Raw genomic sequence first — 18,221 nt, 5'->3', positions numbered from 1 at the left:
ACAAAATTTTCTATAGAAATAAAATTTGACAAAATTTTCTATAGGAATAAAATTTCGACAAATTTTGTTAGATTATTTTATATTATTATTTTATATATAACTATAGACCGATATGGACCAATTTTGGAATGGTTATTAGCGGCCATATATTAACACCACGTACCAAATTTCAACCGGACCGGATGAATTTTGCTCCTCTAAGAGGCTCCGGAGTTCAAATCTGGGGATCGGTTTATATGGGGGCTATATATAATTATGGACCGATATGGACCAATTTTTGCATGGTTGTTAGTGACCATATATTAACACCATGTACCAAATTTCAGCCGGATCGGATGAAATTTGCTTCTCTTAGAGCAATCGCAAGCAAAATTTGGGGATCCGTTTATATGGGGGCTATACGTAAAAGTGGACCGATATGACCCATTTGCAATACCATCCGACCTACATCAATAACAACTATTTGTGCCAAGTTTCAAGTCGCTAGCTTTTTTCGTTTGGAAGTTAGCGTGATTTCAACAGACGGACGGACGGACATGCTCAGATCGACTAAGAATTTCACCACGACCCAGAATATATATATACTTTATGGGGTCTTAGAGCAATATTTCGATGTGTTACAAACGGAATGACAAAGTTAATATACCCCCATCCTATGGTGGAGGGTATTCATCCGACCCGGCTAAAATTTGGTACATGGTGTTAGTGTATGGTCTCTAATGACCATGCAAAAATTGGTCCACATCGGTCCATATTTATATATAACCCCCATAACCGATCACCAAATTTGACCTCCTGAGCCTCTTAGAAGACCAAAATTCTTCTGATTCAGTTGAAATTTGGTACGTGGCGTTAATATATAGCCTCAAAAACCAAACCAATTGGTCGAAATCGGTCCATAATTATATATAGCTTCCATATAAACCTATCCCCAGATTTAACCTCCGGTGCCTTTTGGAGAAGCAAAATTCATCCGATCTTGTTGAAATTTAGTACGTGGTGGTAGTATATGATATTTAACAACCATGCCAAAAGTGGTCCATATCAGTCCATAATCATATATAGCTCCCATATAAACCGATCCCTAGATTTGGTTTTGGAGCCACTTGGAGGAGCAAATTTCATCCGAGTCAGTTGAAATTTGGTACATTGTGCTAGTATATGGCCGTTAACAACCATGTCTAATTAGGTCCATATCGGTCTATAGTTATATATAGCCCTCAGATAAATCGATCCCCAATCACACAAAAATTGGTCCATATCAAGTTCATAATTGTATATAGCCCGCATATAAGCGACCCCCTTTTTCAATTCTGGCTCTCTACGTACCGTGCAAAAGTCCATATCGATTCGTAATTATTTGTAGACTTATCTATACATACACCCAAAGAAATTTGTTAGTAGGGACAGCAGAAAAGTCTGCTAAAATAGCAGAAAGTCTGCTGAAAAAGGGGCAGCAGTCACTGTTTGCTGAAATAGCAAACATTTCCTGCTATTTTTGAAGCTCGATTAAACTAAAACATGTTTTATTTTGGCTAAAACAAATAAAAAGGTCAACTTAGGAGCTATCCTAACATAATTAAAACAATATTTTATGAATATCTATAGTATTTGACCAAAAAATATGAATATTTATCGAATTGAGGCATAACAGCAAACAAAATGTTTGCTGATCGTATTTAGGAGCTTGTAAGTATATTACAGTACAAAAATATACCAAAAACTAGTTTTGGTTCTTAAATATGCTTTGGGGAAAAATTTATAACCTAAAAATTTTATAAATTGTCATTTGGCCCTGAAGTACAATAATATAACAGCAGACATCGACTGCTGTTTTTAGCAGACTTTTTTCTATGAGTGTACCTTTTTTTGTCTAATATATACCACGTATGGACTAACTCACAATTTAGAAAACGATGTTAAAAAGTTTTAAGATATCACAACCCAATTAATTCGATTGTGGATGGCAGTCTTTCGTAGAATTGTCTACACAATCCATGTTGGAGGGTACATAAGATTCGGCCTGGACGAACTTACGGCCATATATACCTACTTGTTTGTTTTCAATGTTTTAGCAGCTGAAATTTTCAATGTGCAAATAGTTACTGGATACCGTTCGTGTACTTTTCAGCAATTTTAAGCAAAGAGTGTAACATACACTCTTACTCTCTTGCTAGTTTTTACTGTATATGTTTTACTGGAAAAGTACGCGAACAGTCCTTTTATTTGCATTTTAATGCTATGTCAATACTTGTCGTATACTCGTTTGGTTCGAGTATTAACATAAACTAATCTGGTAAATGGTTCGATCTCCTCAGTAGCTAATTTCCTATCTTCCTACAATTTATAATCTTTGGATTGAACGACATCATACCAATGTTGTATTTATGGTGTTCGATACATAGATGTTCGTTCATTTTTAATTTGAAAATTTATTCCTGAAATACACACAAATTATGTCAAATTTTGAGTCAATAAAAATGGGAAATATTTACCCAATTCTCTTCCAGCATAAAAATAGCTTCCAAAAAAGTAGTTTGGATCCCCAACTTGTGTTCCGGAAGTAGTGCAAACTTGGATCATCTCCATTGAATTTTATATGGGCTTGTCATAGGACGGAAGTACTTCGTTTTCGGATCCTTTGCATTGCTTTAGAAGTTCATTAATTTTTCATTTCATTCATTCAATTTAAAAAACTAAAAACACAAACAATTTTTTCGCCAATTTCACTTCACTTTTTATTTATTTTTTTAATCACACTTTTTATATTCTAATTATCTATTTTTACAATTTGAAAAACTTTTTCGCTCCCCGACCAGGTTTTCAATCTGGGTTTTAGTGGCACCATAACATAACATAACATAACATAACATAACGCCCTAACACACTCAGCCACACACGCCATTGAATTGTCGAAACGACAATTTAAATGTTTGTGATATTGGTAGAAAATGAACAAATGTAGGGAAAATATAACTAAAAATGGAACTATCCCTATTATAGATGCAAAAGGGTCAGAAAGATGTTAATTAACCCTATGATAGAAACATTTAAACCGCTTAGGGGATGGGTTCATTAAGTTCTAAAGACAAATGCATGAAGTGGCTACCAACCGGCTAAATACAATCAGTCCCATGACCAGTATAAAATTCCAACTGCTTGAAAACAGAAGTAAATTGGCACCAAAAAAAAACTGAAGGGATTATCTTATAATAATCTGTTTCTCAGATACTTATGATTTATTGGTTTTGCTCTTCTTTACAGATACTACCACACTGCCGCAATCAACAAATCTACCTCAAAGTATAGAATTCTATACTCACCATATGAAGAAAAATAAAAACAACAACAACGACAACAAACACAACATATCACCCATTACCATGGATATGAATGTATGAAGAAACCACGACACAAAACATCGAACTACAACCACCAATTTCAACATAGTGTGACAAGACATTTGTGTATGGTGTTGTTGTACAACAAAAATTATTTTTATTTTTTTATTTAAAAAAAAAACGAAACCGCCAAAAAAAATGAATTCCCAGGATTTCAGTGATGTTGCTGTTATCAATACAGCGGCAATAAACAGCGATAGCAGTAATCTCAAATCATATCCCATACTCAGTAATTGTCATGATAATCACAACTCCACAAAACAGATTGAGGACAAATCCGGACCACTGATTAATGGGCAAAGACGTGATTCTAATCAGGCCTGGACACCACTTCTACAAAATGGCAATGGCAAATGTCCAAGCATAAACGATGATGGCTTGGCAAGCATAGAGCACCAAAATGGCAGAACTATGGCTAGCAATAATAATGAGGAACTAAAGAATCTTAAAAATGAAATTATGCATCAATTACCACTGCAGTCGAACAATAATGGCTCCATGGTGAATGGGAAAAATGGTATTGGTCACAATGACAAATACGATGAGCTAGACCCTCTGACAGGGCTTTATAGACAAAAACATGATATCGAAGAATCGGACCAGGATTCCGATCGTCATTGTGATTTGAAGAAGAAACCCGGTTGTGGTCTGTTTGGTTGCAGACCCAAGTGGGCTAGGAATTTGGCCTCGACCCATATGTTTATGATAGTCTTTCTGGTGGCTTATGTACTGCAGGGTATGTACATGACCTATTTTGTATCGGTCATTACCACCATCGAGAAGCTATTTCAGATCAAATCAAAAACGACAGGCTTCCTGCTGAGTGCCAGTGAAATGGGACAAATAAGTACGGCCATGTTGCTTACGTATTTTGCTGGACGTGGCCATCGGCCACGATGGATTGCTTGTGGTATGGTGCTCTTTTCGATAGCTGCTTTTGCCTGTGCCCTACCGCATTTTATTTTTGGCAAAGATCTCCTACAGACCACTGCTATGTTGGCAAATAAAAACTCACCACATCAGCTGAGAGCAATGCCTGAGAGCTTAGCATTCAGCGGCGATTCCCAATTGGGATATGGATGGAATGAGACCAGTGTTAATACCATATCTCAAATGGTTTCTCATCCCTCAGATTTGAATCTCTGTATTTTGGGTAATAATACTCAAAATTCCAGTTCGGGTAAGCTAGTCTAACGAAACATTTTGTCCCCCAGTGTATTCAATAGATATTTTTCTCTTCCCCACCCCAGAATGCAATGAAGATCGTAAAATGGAACAAGCCTCTCACTCCAAAATTACCGTCATTGTTTTATGCATTTTCTTTGCAAGTCTTTTAAGTTCCGGTATTGGCCAAACTGCTGTTTCCACCTTGGGCATTCCCTATATAGATGATAATGTGGCCAGCAAACAGTCGCCCATGTATATGGCCATCACAATTGGTGTGCGGATTTTGGGTCCAGCATCTGGTTTCATTGTTGGTTCATTTTGCACGCGTTGGTATGTGAACTTCTCTAATCCTGGCTTCGATGCCAGTGATCCACGATGGATCGGTGCCTGGTGGTTGGGTCCTGTCATTATTGGATCTCTAATGTTGTTGTCATCAATAGCCATGTTCTCATTTCCCAGAGAGTTGAAAGGAAAGAAGCCACCATCACCACCAATAGCAAATGGTGGAGAAAAAGTATCGGAAACACCAGCCGAACCAGAAGAGAAGCCGAGATTAAGAGGTAATCATATTTGAATTAGCTATGAAACTCAAAGACAAAAACGATCATACATGTTTGACACTTTTGTCAAAGAGATATGATAATAATTTCAATTAGTGGATCGGAACAAGGTTGCGCCCAAAGATAATAGACTTTAGGAAGATGGGAAATTGGCTTGCGTCATACCAAATGTTGCATTTACCATGTTAGTTCCATAGTTGTAATTTTTTAGTTGTTTTTCGTTTTTATTTTTTAAATGAAAAATCTAATTTTCTTAATGAAACAATGTTAAATTGTAGGCAACAACAAAAAAACATTTTCCCCTTTATGGAAATTTATTTCCTACACTTAATTTATTATACCCTGCGACACACTGTGGAACAGGGTATTATAAGTTAGTGCATATGTTTGTAACACCCAGAAGGAGACGAGATAGACACATGGTGTCTTTGGCAATAATGCTCAGGGTGGGTCCCTGAGTCGATATAAGCATGTCCGTCTGTCCGTCCGTCTGTCTGTGAACACATTTTTGTGATCAAAGTCTAGGTCGCAATTTAAGTCCAATCGCCTTCAAATTTGGCACATGTTCCTAATTTGGGTCAGAATAGAACCCTATTGATTTTGGAAGAAATCGGTTCAGATTTAGATATAGCTCCCATATATATCTTTCGCCCGATATGCACTAATATGGACCCAGCAGCCAGAGTTGCATACCGATTTGCTTGAAATTTTGTACAAACATAACACTTAGTCGTATAGTCAAGTGTGCAAAATTTGACTGAAATCGGTTCAGATATAGATATAGCTCCCATATATATCTTTCGCCCGATATGCACTTATATGGACCCAGAAGCCAAATTTTTGGCCGAATTTGATGGAAATTTTGCACAAGGAGTACAATTGGTAGTATAGTCATGTGTGCCAAATTTAATTGAAATCGGTTCAGATTTAGATATAGCTTCCATATATATTTTTCGCCCGATATGGACTTATATGGCCCCAGAAGCCAGAGTTTTGGCCCAATTTGGTTGAAATTTTGCACAAGGAGTACAATTAGTAATATAGTCATGTGTGCCAAATTTGATTGAAATCGGTTCAGATTTAGATATAGCTCCCATATATATGATTTTCTCATTTCGACAAAAATGGTCAAAATACCAACATTTTCCTTATTAAATAGCCACTGCTTAGTCGAAAAGTTGTAAAAATGACTCTAATTTTCCTAAACTTCTAATACATATATATCGAGCGATAAATCATAAATAAACTTTTGCGAAGTTTCCTTAAAATTGCTTCAGATTTAAATGTTTCCCATATTTTTTTTTTTACTAAAATTGTGCTCCACCCTAGTGCATTAGCCAACTTAAATTTTGAGTCTATAGATTTTGTAAAAGTCTATCAAATTCTGTCCAAATCGAGTGATATATAAATGTATGTATTTGGGACAAACCTTTATATATAGCATCCAACACATTTGACGGATGCAGTGTATAATATAGTCGGCCCCGCCCGACTTTAGACTTTTCTTACTTGTTTTTATTTGCATTTTAATGCTATGTCAATACTTGTCGTATACGTGTTTGATTCGATAAACGAAAAGTATGAAACTAACAACGTAAATGGTTTGATGTGCTCACTAGCCAATTTCCCATCTTCCTAAAGTCTATTGTCTTTGGTTGAGCCTAATGTTAAGACAATATAGAATAATTTCACTGAAAGAACAGTTTTCTTTTCGGATGAACGAAATTTTAGACAAGCGAAGTTTTCTTTTAACGAAAAGAAAATTTCTTGAAATGCAAATCAAAAAGATTGGAGACTATCGTTGCTTCATCTTAACATGGCTGTAGAGTCAGAGTCGAAGTCTGATGATTTTGCTGTAGTGGGAATCGTAAAAATTTTGATCGGCTCCGACTAAACTACATTTTTTTAAACACTTCACATTTTTGCAACTAAATAAGTTTTTACACAAATTAGATTCCATTGTGTTATTCAATCTGTCAATATACTGCATGACTGGAAATGAAACGTAACTTCCAATTATGGATATTATTTTATGTATCTTAGAATGTTAGACTAGCAGCAGATGGGGTGAAGCGATCCATCCATAATAATTTTTAATGTGTGTGAAGATAAATTCGAATTTGAAATTTGCAGCAAAAACTTAGCCGAGACACAAACCAGCAACAAAAATATTTTTCAAATACGAATTTAGGATTTCAAATTCGACTTTGGATTTTTAATATTTGGCTTATTATTTAAAAACTAAGCCGCGTGCGATATAGAGAGTAGGCTCATTGGAAAGGTCTTGAGCTCAGCTTTCATAATCACAAAAGTGTTCATTAGAAAAGTATTTGTGAAAAGCGAAAATTTGGTTTGTGTCTCGGCTAAGTTTTCGCTGCAAATTTCAAATTCGAATTTATCTTCACACACATAATTTTAATACCCTCCACCATAGGATGGGGGTATACTAACTTTGTCATTCCGTTTGTAACACATCGAAATATTCTTGGTCGTGGTGAAATTCTGAGTCGATCTAAGCATGTCAGTCCGTCTGTTGAAATCACGCTAACTTCCGAACGAAACAAGCTATCGACTTGAAACTTGGCACAAATAGTTGTTATTGATGTAGGTCGGATGGTATTGCAAATGGGCCATATCGGTCCACTTTTACGTATAGCCCCCACATAAAGGGACCCTCAGATTTGGCTTGTGGAGCCTCTAACAGAGGCATATTTCATCCGATCCGGCTGAAATTTGGTACATGATGTTGGTACATGGTCTCTAATAACCACGCAAAAATTGGTCCCCATCGGTTCATAATTATATATAGCCCCCATATAAACCGATCCCGAGATTTGACCTCCGGAGCCTCTTGGAGGGGCAAAATTCATCCGATCCGGTTGAAATTTGGTACCTGATGTTAGTATAGTATTCATAAAGTATATATATTGTGGGTCGTGGTGAAATTCTGAGTCGATCTGAGCATGTCCGTCCGTCCGTCTGTTGAAATCACGCTAACTTCCAAACGAAAAAAGCTAGCGACTTGAAACTTGGCACAAATAGTTGTTATTGATGTAGGTCGGATGGTATTGCAAATGGGTCATATCGGTCCACTTTTACGTATAGCCCCCCATATAAACGGACCCCCAAATTTGGCTTGCGATTGCTCTCAGAGAAGCAAATTTCATCCGATCCGGCTGAAATTTGGTACATTGTGTTAATATATGGTCTCTAACAACCATGCAAAAATTGGTCCATATCGGTCCACTTTTACGTATAGCCCCCATATAAACGGACCCCAAAATTTGTCTTGCGATTGCTCTAAGAGAAGCAAATTTCATCCGATCCGGCTGAAATTTGGTACATGGTGTTAGTATATGGTCTCTAACAACCATGCAAAAATTGTTCCATATCGGTCCATAATTATATATAGCCCCCATATAAACCGATCCCCAGATTTGAACTCCGGAGCCTCTTAGAAGAGCAAAATTCATCCGATCCGGAAATTTGGTACATGGTGTTAATATATGGCCGCTAATAACCATGCCAATATTGGTCCATAGTTCTATAGTTATATATATGGTCTATAGTTATATATAGCCGATCCCCAATCACACAAACATTGGTCCATATCGGTTCATAATCATGGTTGCCACTCGAGCCAAAAATAATCTACCAAAATTTTATTTTTATAGAGAACATTGTCAAAATGTTATTTCTATAGAAAATTTTGTCAAGATTTTATTACTACAGAAAATTTTGTCAAAATTTTATTTCTATAGAAACTTTAAACTTAATTATATACGTATTTAATCGGTCTTTTTAGTTTAATATATACCACGTATGGACTATGTGGTATATATTACGGTGTTAGGAAGTTTTAAGATACCTTGCCATCGGCAAGTGTTACCGCAACCCAAGTAATTCGATTGTGGATGACAGTCTTCAGTAGAAGTTTCTACGCAATCCATGGTGGAGGGTACATAAGCTTCGACCTGGCCGAACTTACGGCAGTATATACGTGTTTTAATTTTATTTTAAGACCTTATAGATATATGTCGAAGATTGGCAGAAAATTTTATCAACATTTTATTCCTACAGAAAATTTTGTTGAAATTTTACTTCTATAGAAAATTTGATCAACATTTCATTACTAAAAAAAATTTAATTTCTATGAAAAATTTTGTTAAAATTTTATTCCTATAGAAAATTTAGTCAAACTTTCATTTCTATAGAACTTTCATTTCTATAGAAAATTTTGTTAAAATTTTATTTCTATAGAAAATTTTGTTAAAATTTTATTTCTGTAGAAAATTTTGTCAAAAATTATAGAAATAAAATTTTGAAAAAATTTTGTCAAAACTGCATTTCTTTAGAAAATTTTTTCAACATTTTATTTCTAGAGAAAATTTTGTGTTTCTATAGAACATTTTGTCAAAATTTTGTTTCTATAGAAAATTTTGTCAAAATTGTATTTCTATAGAAAATTTTTTCAAAATTGTATTTCTATAGAAAACTTTGTCAAAATGTTATTTCTATAGAAAATTTTGTCAAAAATTTATTTCTATAGAAAATTTTGTCAAAATTGTATTTCTATAAAAAAATTTTGTCAAATTTTTATTTCTATAGAAAATTTTGTCAAAAATTTATTTCTATAGAAAATTTTGTCAAAATTGTATTTCTATAAAAAAATTTTGTCAAATTTTTATTTCTATAGAAAATTTTATCAAAATTTTATTTCTATAGAAAATTTTGTGAAAATTTTATTTCTATAAAAAATTTTGGCAAAATTTTATTTCTATAGAAAATATTGTCAAAATTTTATTTCTAACAAAAATTTTGTCAAACTTTTATTTGTACGTATAGAAATTTTTGCCAAAATTTTATTTTTAGAGTCACTTTTGTCAAAATTTTATTTCTATTGAATATATTGTCAAAATTTTATTTCTATTGAAAATTTTGTCGAAATTTTATTGCTATAAAAATTTTTTTCAAAATTTATTGCTATAGAAAATTTTGTCAAAATTTTTTATTTCTATAAACAATTTTCTTAATATTTTATTTCTATAGAAAATTTTGTCAAAATTTTATTTCTATAGAAAATTTTGTCAAAATTGTATTTAGTAATACGTAATAATTAAAGTATATTTCTATAAAAATTTTTCTCAATATTTTTTTCTTTCTATAGAAAATTTTGTCCAAATTTAATTTCTATAGAAAATTTTGTGAAAATTTAATTTCTATAAAAAATTTTGTTAAAATTTAATTTCTATAGAAAATTTAGTCAAAATTTTATTTCTATAGAAAATTTTGTCAAAATTTTATTTTTATAGAATATTTGGTCAAAATTTTACTTCTATAGAAAATTATGTCAACATTAAAAGAAACGGGAAAAAAATCAGAAAAATTACATTTTTGACTTATTCGATTTATTTTCATTTAAAAATTTCAGATTTTCCAAAAACAGTGAAACGTCAACTAAGCAATGATATCCTTATGTTTCGAACTGCGTCATGTGTATTCCATCTGTTGCCCATTGCTGGTCTCTATACCTTTTTGCCCAAATATCTAGAAACACAATTTCGATTGGCACCCTATGATGCCAATATGATTGCTGCTTTCTGTGGCATTTTGGTGATGGGTATTGGCATAGTCATCTCCGGTTTGGTTATATTGAAACTTAAACCCACTGCACGATCTGTGGCCGCATGGATAGCCTTAACAGCTTTGGTATATTCAGCCGGTATGGTCATATTAATGTTTATCGGTTGCAATATGAATGATTTTGCTGGTTATAAATCAACTTCAAGTTTGGCGTAAGTTATAATGACAAGATGACCTACGATTGAACTCCATGAAATAAATTTTCTTTTTTTTTTGTATTTTCCTCAGACCTGCCTCAATCGAACCTGCTTGCAATGCTGTCCATCACTGCTCTTGTGATAAGGAACAATTCGCTCCCATTTGTGGTATTGATGGTAAAATCTATATATCCCCTTGCCACGCTGGATGCTCATCGGCAAATTTGCGTAGTAGTGATAACCACACGGTATTCTCAAATTGTTCATGCATTCCAAATGGTAAGTTAAGCAGAGAGAGAGAGAGAGATACATTAAACACCACGGTTGCCATTCGAACCATAAATAATCTACCAAAATTTGAAAAAAAAAAAATCCTAATAAAAAATCTTATTTTGCAAAATTTTATTGCTACAGAAAATTTTTGTAAAAAAATATTAATTTTTTGTCAACACTTTATTCGTATAGTGAATTTTGTCAAAATTTTATTTCTATAGAAAATTTTGTCAAAATTTTAGTTGTATAGAAAATTTTGTCAAAATATTATTTCCGTAGAAAATGTTGTCAACATTTTATTCCTATAGAAAATTTTGTCAGCATTTTATTTCTACAGAAAATTTAGTCAACATTTTATTTCTATAGAACATTTTGTCAATATTTTATTTCTATAGAAAATTTTGTCAAAATTTTATATCTAGAGAAAATTTTGTCAAAATTTTATTTCAATAGAAAATTTTGTTAAAATTTTATTTCTATAGAAAATTTTTCAAAATTTTATTTCTACAGAAAATTTTGTTAAAATTTTATTTCTATATAAACTTTTGTCAACATTTTATTTCTAAAGAAAATTTTGTCAGCATTTTATTTCTTTAGAAAATTTTGTCAACATTTTGTATCTATAGAAAATTTTGTCAACATTTTATTTCTATAGAAAATTTTGTCAAATTTTATTTCTATAGACAATTTTGTTAAAATTTTATTTCTATTGAAAATTTTGTCAACATTTTATTTCTATTGAAAATTTTGTCAACATTTTATTTCTATAGAAAATTTTGTCAACATTTTATTTCTATAGAAAATTTTGTTAAAATTTTATTTCTATAGAAAATTTTGTCAAAATTTTATTTCTATAGAAAATTTTGTCAAAATTTTATTTCTATAGAAAATTTTGTCAAAATTTTATTTCTATAGAAAATTTGGTTAAAATTTTATTTCTATAGAAAATTTTGTCAAAATTTTATTTCTATAGAAAAGGGTTTAGTGAACTGCCTGAATTTATTCTGATAATTGGTTGATAGTTTTGCTGCAAGTAGAGGATGCTGATGAGGAATGTGGTAATTCCGAAACATGCGGCCATCCAACCATCTTGCAGTCTATAGGGCTTTACCCAAATAAATTTGACAAACCTTCTTTTCCTCAGTTGGTTAAGCTACTCTTGTAGTTTATTCAACAGAAGCTAAGATCAAAACAAGAAATAAAATGTTATTTCTATACAAAATTTCGTATAAATTTTATTAATGCAGAAAATATTGTCAAAATTTTATTTCTATAGAAAATTTTGTCAAAACTTTATTTGTATCGAAAATCTTGTCAAAATTTTATTTCTATAGAAAATTTGTGAATAACCTCTTACTTGATGAGAAATATTCTGCAAAATCTACCAAAGCATCAAAAATCCTACCAAACAGTATTTTTACTATTTTTGGTAGAATTTTACCAACTGTGGCAACCGTGTTAAAGTTATATCAATCTACTTATTCCTCTTTCATATCATCTTTTGCAGATCTACAAGCGTTTGGAAACACATCCTTTGAGGCTTCAAGTGGTTATTGTGATAGTAATTGCAAAAATTTTATCATTTTCATTGTTATTTTTGCCGTTTGTGTTTTTATGCATTCCACATCTGAGGTGGGCAGTATGTTGTTGGTAATGCGTTGTACACATCCCAAAGGTAAGTACTTTGCAGAAATTTTTAAATTTATAATTATTAACATAATCCATAAATTTTAGACAAAGCCATGGCTATGGGAGTTATACAATCGGCCATAGGTCTATTCGGTAATGTTCCTTGTCCTATAATTTATGGTGCTGTTGTGGATTCCGCCTGTCTCATATGGAAATCTGTATGCGGTAAACATGGAGCATGCTCATTATATGATGCTGATACATTTAGACATTACTTTTTAGGTAAGATTGATTTTATTCGAAGATTTTTTATTAAACATTTCATTATAGAAAAGTTTTCACCATCAAACATATCCTTATAGAAAATTTTGATCATCAAACATTTCTTTGTAGAAAAGTTTAATCATCAAACATTTTTTTATAGAAGAGTGTGATCATCAAATATTATTTTATAGAAGAGTGTGATTATCAAACATTTCTTTGTAGAAATGTTTGGTCATCAAACATTTCTTTGTAGAAATGTTTGATCATCAAACATTTCTTTGTAGAAAAGTTTAATCATCAAACATTTCTTTGTAGAAATGTTTGATCATCAAACATTTCTTTGTAGAAAAGTTCGATCGTCAAACAATTCTTCGTAGAAAGCTCGATCATTAAACATTTCTCTATAGTGGATATTTATTTGGTCTGTGGATATTTTGTTATAATTCACCTAACCTAACATTTCTTTTTTTATGTATATAGGTATCACAGCTGGTATTATGTTTTTGGCATTTATAATGGATCTGGTGGTTTGGAGCAAAGCTCATCGTATTGATATTGCACCCGAAGAGAACAAAAAAGACGACGATATAAAATCTTCCGAGACTGAATACCAAAGGGCCACAGTTGTATCACCAGATACTCGAGTTTAAGTCAAAATCACACGCACATTGTTATGAACACACACACACACTTATATATAGACACTCCATTACAATCACACCCACCAGACACACCGATTTTAATTATGATGATTTTTTAAACATCAGGCAGGGACTAGAAATGCAGATATACAGCCTTGAATCCTTTGTTTTATTTGACGACACGATAACTATCGTATCAATATTCGCTAATTTTAGTTTTTAAGTTCCAAAAATGAAATTATTTCTTCCCTTGCAATTTTCACAATAGAAACAATTATAGGTTTATATAGCAGCTACGTTATTTTTTTTATTGATTTAAAATTCAGTTTTATATCCTATATGTCTATAATGCCTTAATAGCAAAGTAGGAACAAACTCCAGCAGAAAGTTTCAATTCATGTAAATTTTTTAATATATATATAGTTTTTTTATAAAAATTCTCCTTGCAGATGTATGTATGTGATAACCATTTTTTATCATCAAAAGGATTTTCTAATCTCTTTACCAAATTTTGTAAATATTTATGATTCAATGACTTTCTCAATCGAAATCTCTTACCTTTACATTCCCCATATTCAAGGATGAATTGAATGAAATAATATGGGGAATATAAACATTTATACACAGAAAAAATTCATTCAAATTCACATTTTTCCAAGTTGGCTGATAAATCCCCGGTCTAACAAAGGAAAACGCGTTTTTTTTCAAAATTCGTTTTTATTATTCAACATAGTTCCCTTCAAGAGCGATACAACGATTATAACGACCTTCCAATTTTTTGATACCATTTTGGTAGTACTCCTTCGGTTTTACCTCAAAAAAGGCCTCAGTTTCGGCGATAACCTCTTCATTGCAGCCATTTTTTCCCTGCGGGCATCCTTTGAGGTCTGAGAACAAGAAAAAGTCGCTGGGGGCCAGATCTGTAGAATACGGTGGGTGGGGAAGCAATTCGAAGCCCAATTCATGAATATTTGCCATCGTTCTCAATGACTTGTGGCACGGTGCGTTGTCTTGGTGGAACAACACTTTTTTCTTCTTCATATGGGGCTCCAATAACGCCATATAATAGTCACTGTTGATGGTTTTTCCCTTCTCAAGATAATCGATAAAAATTATTCCATGCGCATCCCAAAAAACAGAAGCCATTACTTTGCCAGCGGACTTTTGAGTCTATCCACGCTTCGGAGACTTTTGAGTCTGTCCACTCAGCCGACTGTCGATTGGACTCAGGAGTGTAGTGATGGAGCCATGTTTCATCCATTGTCACATATCGACGGAAAAACTCGGGTGTATTACGAGTTAACAGCTGCAAACACCGCTCAGAATCATCAACACGTTGTTGTTTTTGGTCAAATGTGAGCTCGCGCGGCACCCATTTTGCACAGAGCTTCCGTATATCCAAATATTAATGAATGATATGACCAACATATCTGATATCTTTAAGGCCTCTGCTATCTCGATCAACTTCATTTTACGGTCATTCAAAATCATTTTGTGGATTTTTTTGATGTTTTCGTCGGTAACCACCTCTTTCGGGTGTCCACTGCGTTCACCGTCCTCCGTGCTCATTTTACTACGCTTGAATTTTGCATACCAATCAATTATTGTTGATTTCCCTGGGGCAGAGTCCGGAAACTTACAGCCTGTTTCTGTATGTCGATCGAGCTCTATCGATCGACTGGAATGCATAGAAACAGCTGATTTCTGGTTATAAATTCAGCTGTTTGTGTCAATTTCAGTCGATCGATTGAGCTCGTTCGACATACAGAAACAGGCTGTTATTATCAAGCCAAGTTTTTGCTTCCACGGTATTTTTTCCCTTCAGAAAACTGTATTTTATCAAAACACGAAATTCCTTTTTTTCAATTTTTTTTTCACAATAACAAAAGTTGCTTCACAAAAGACGCTCTATCTCACAAACTAATTGACTTACAGACGTCAAATTTTGACACGAATCATTTGAAGGTTGGTACTATATAAAAATAATATGCATTTAATACTAGCGACGCCATCTATGTGTCAGACCGGGGACTTATCAGCCAACCTGTTAATTGAGTCTTAAAAAATATTCAATTAAAAATTTAATACACACAAAAAAATTTCACGAAAATTTTTCCAATTAAAATTTTAATTGAGTTTTAAAAAATATTCAATTAAAAATTTAATTGATTCAACAAATTTTTTAATTGAAACAAAAATCAATCACAAAAATAATTGTATCAATTAATTTTTTAATTGGATCAATTAACTTTTTAATTGACCTTCAATTAATTTTTTAAATTGATACTATCATTTCTGTGATTGAAGACATTTCAATTAAAAATTAATTGGATCAATTAATTTCGTGATTGAATCAGAAATTTTTTTTGTGTGTATATAGGCCGGTATGCACCTCTAGCGAAAAATTTCATTCCCATAAGAAATGCATTGCTATTTATGCTAACGAAATTTTCGGTAGCGTTCAATTTCGTAAGCTGGTACGCACCTCTAATGAAAATAACAGGGTTGTCAAAAGCATATTTTGGCAGCAAACATTTAATTTATTACAATCATTGTGTGCGTAAAAGTTTTAAAAGGTCTGTAAATAATAAACAATTTATTTGAGGAATATTTGGAACATATATTAACAATTTTTAAAAGCATTTAGCTGGTTTAAAATTTGTGTACACAGCCCTGTTTTTTTTGCTGTAGACTTAAATAAATTTTTGCTACCGAAAATTTCGCTAGAGGTGCATACCGGCCTTATTCAAAAAATTTTTGAATTGATCAATTGACTTTCAATTAATATTTTAATTGATACTATCATTTCAATTAAAAAATTAATTGGATCAATTAATTTCTTGATTGAATAAGAAAAAAATTGTTTGTGTGTATCCACACACGGTCAGTAAATTATATTCCCCACACCTGCAACACACATTGTACAACCAATCGCACAATCCGAGAGTTGTCATTTCTAATAATTCCAAATTAATAAATCGTTGAATACATTTTAGTTCGTCTTGACTGGCATAGTCCATGGAAAAAACATATCGGTGATTACGTAGAACAGTCAAGAAGACGACTGGATTCTCCAATTCTTATGCACCGTTTATATTATAAGTTTATCCTTACGTAATGTACAACTATTCGATAAATATCTCAGATATTGTTCACACTATAAGTTTTGTTCGAAGTCATAATCGATACTGCAGATGAATAATGTGATCGATAATACATTTATCGATATTTTGCTTATTCTTAGGTTTTGCCACACTGTAAGATTCTTTAGAAACACAGATATTTCGTACGGATTAACTTATGCTATGAACGGTACATTAGATATCTATAGTGAATGAAAATGGTAAATAAAAATTCCTTTAAATTTTCTATATAAGATATTTAGTTATATTTCTTATTGTATTACTTAACATAAAAATATTTTATATTACGCATTTTTTTTTAATAATACACATACACGTCTATATATAAATCCCCCCTAAACTGTTGATTTCTATGAGACATTTTGTTAACAAATAACTCGTACTAACTCGTTGACGTGCATGTGTAACTAACTATGTGCAATTTAATATTTATCTCTTCAGTGTAATAAAAATAGTATAAATATATATAAGATACTATATGGAACAAATAACGAACGTAAAAACGATAAATATATTTGTATAAGTGTTCATAGAGATACAAACACTTGATAAGCAAAATCTTTTTTTTTTAAATAATAAATGAATTATGCTGAGATATAAAGGGCGTAAAGATAAAGTATGGTAAATAAATTTATATCTACTGCAGTTACACACAAAAAATATTTTTTGTTTTTAATCACGAAATTAATTAGTGCAATTAATTTTAATTGAAATTTCTTCAATCACAGAAATGATAGTATCGATTAAAAATTAATTGAAAGTCAATTAAAAAAATTAATTGATCCAATTAAAAAATCAATTGATACTATTAATTTTTGCGATTGATTTTTTGCCAATAAAAAAATTGTTGAATCAATTAAATTTTTAATGGAATATTTTTTAAAACTCAAATAAGATTTTAATTGGAACAATTTTCGTGAAATTTTTTTCTGTAACTTCTGTTTTTCAGCAGATAAGAAAGGGGTTTTAGCAGTTTATTATTTTTTTTTTTTAACGCAAACAATCTACAATTTAGGAGCAGCAGACATAGACACAAAAAAATCTGTTTCAATCACGAAATTAACCCTTATACTACGTTGGGGTCATTTGATGACCCATGTCGTATTTTTCATCACCGCATTTCTTACTGTTCGAATATAATTAAAAATTTCTATCACTCAGTGCATAAATTGGTGACATATGCTAAATTCATGCTGAGTAGTAAGAACTTTTAATTATAATGCAACAGTAAAAAATTCGGTGATGAAAAATACGACCTCATACCCAACGTAGTATAAGGGTTAATTGATCCAATTAAGTTTTTAATTGAAATGTCTTCAATCACAGAAATGATAGTATCAATTAAAAAATTAATTGAAGGTCA

General features: G+C 32.1%; 1 protein-coding gene across 2 annotated transcripts in view; it reads left to right on the top strand.

Annotated features, from left to right (window-relative positions):
• The window catches only part of Oatp74D (Organic anion transporting polypeptide 74D), a 111,074-nt gene extending 93,658 nt beyond the window's left edge, over positions 1-17,416 (top strand). For both annotated transcript variants that reach the window (XM_075304606.1, XM_075304607.1), the window contains 7 exons: positions 3,265-4,581; positions 4,652-5,128; positions 10,560-10,923; positions 11,000-11,187; positions 12,689-12,856; positions 12,916-13,092; positions 13,555-17,416. In XM_075304606.1, the coding sequence (XP_075160721.1) occupies positions 3,540-4,581; positions 4,652-5,128; positions 10,560-10,923; positions 11,000-11,187; positions 12,689-12,856; positions 12,916-13,092; positions 13,555-13,724 (2,586 nt within the window). In that variant the 5' untranslated portion in view covers positions 3,265-3,539 and the 3' untranslated portion in view covers positions 13,725-17,416. The remainder of the gene's footprint in view (positions 1-3,264; positions 4,582-4,651; positions 5,129-10,559; positions 10,924-10,999; positions 11,188-12,688; positions 12,857-12,915; positions 13,093-13,554) is intronic.
• Positions 17,417-18,221: the final 805 nt, after the last annotated feature.

This window comes from Haematobia irritans, chromosome 4 (assembly GCF_050003625.1).
Source record: "Haematobia irritans isolate KBUSLIRL chromosome 4, ASM5000362v1, whole genome shotgun sequence".
NCBI lineage: Eukaryota > Metazoa > Arthropoda > Insecta > Diptera > Muscidae > Haematobia > Haematobia irritans.
This window is presented reverse-complemented; position numbering and strand designations above follow the sequence as displayed.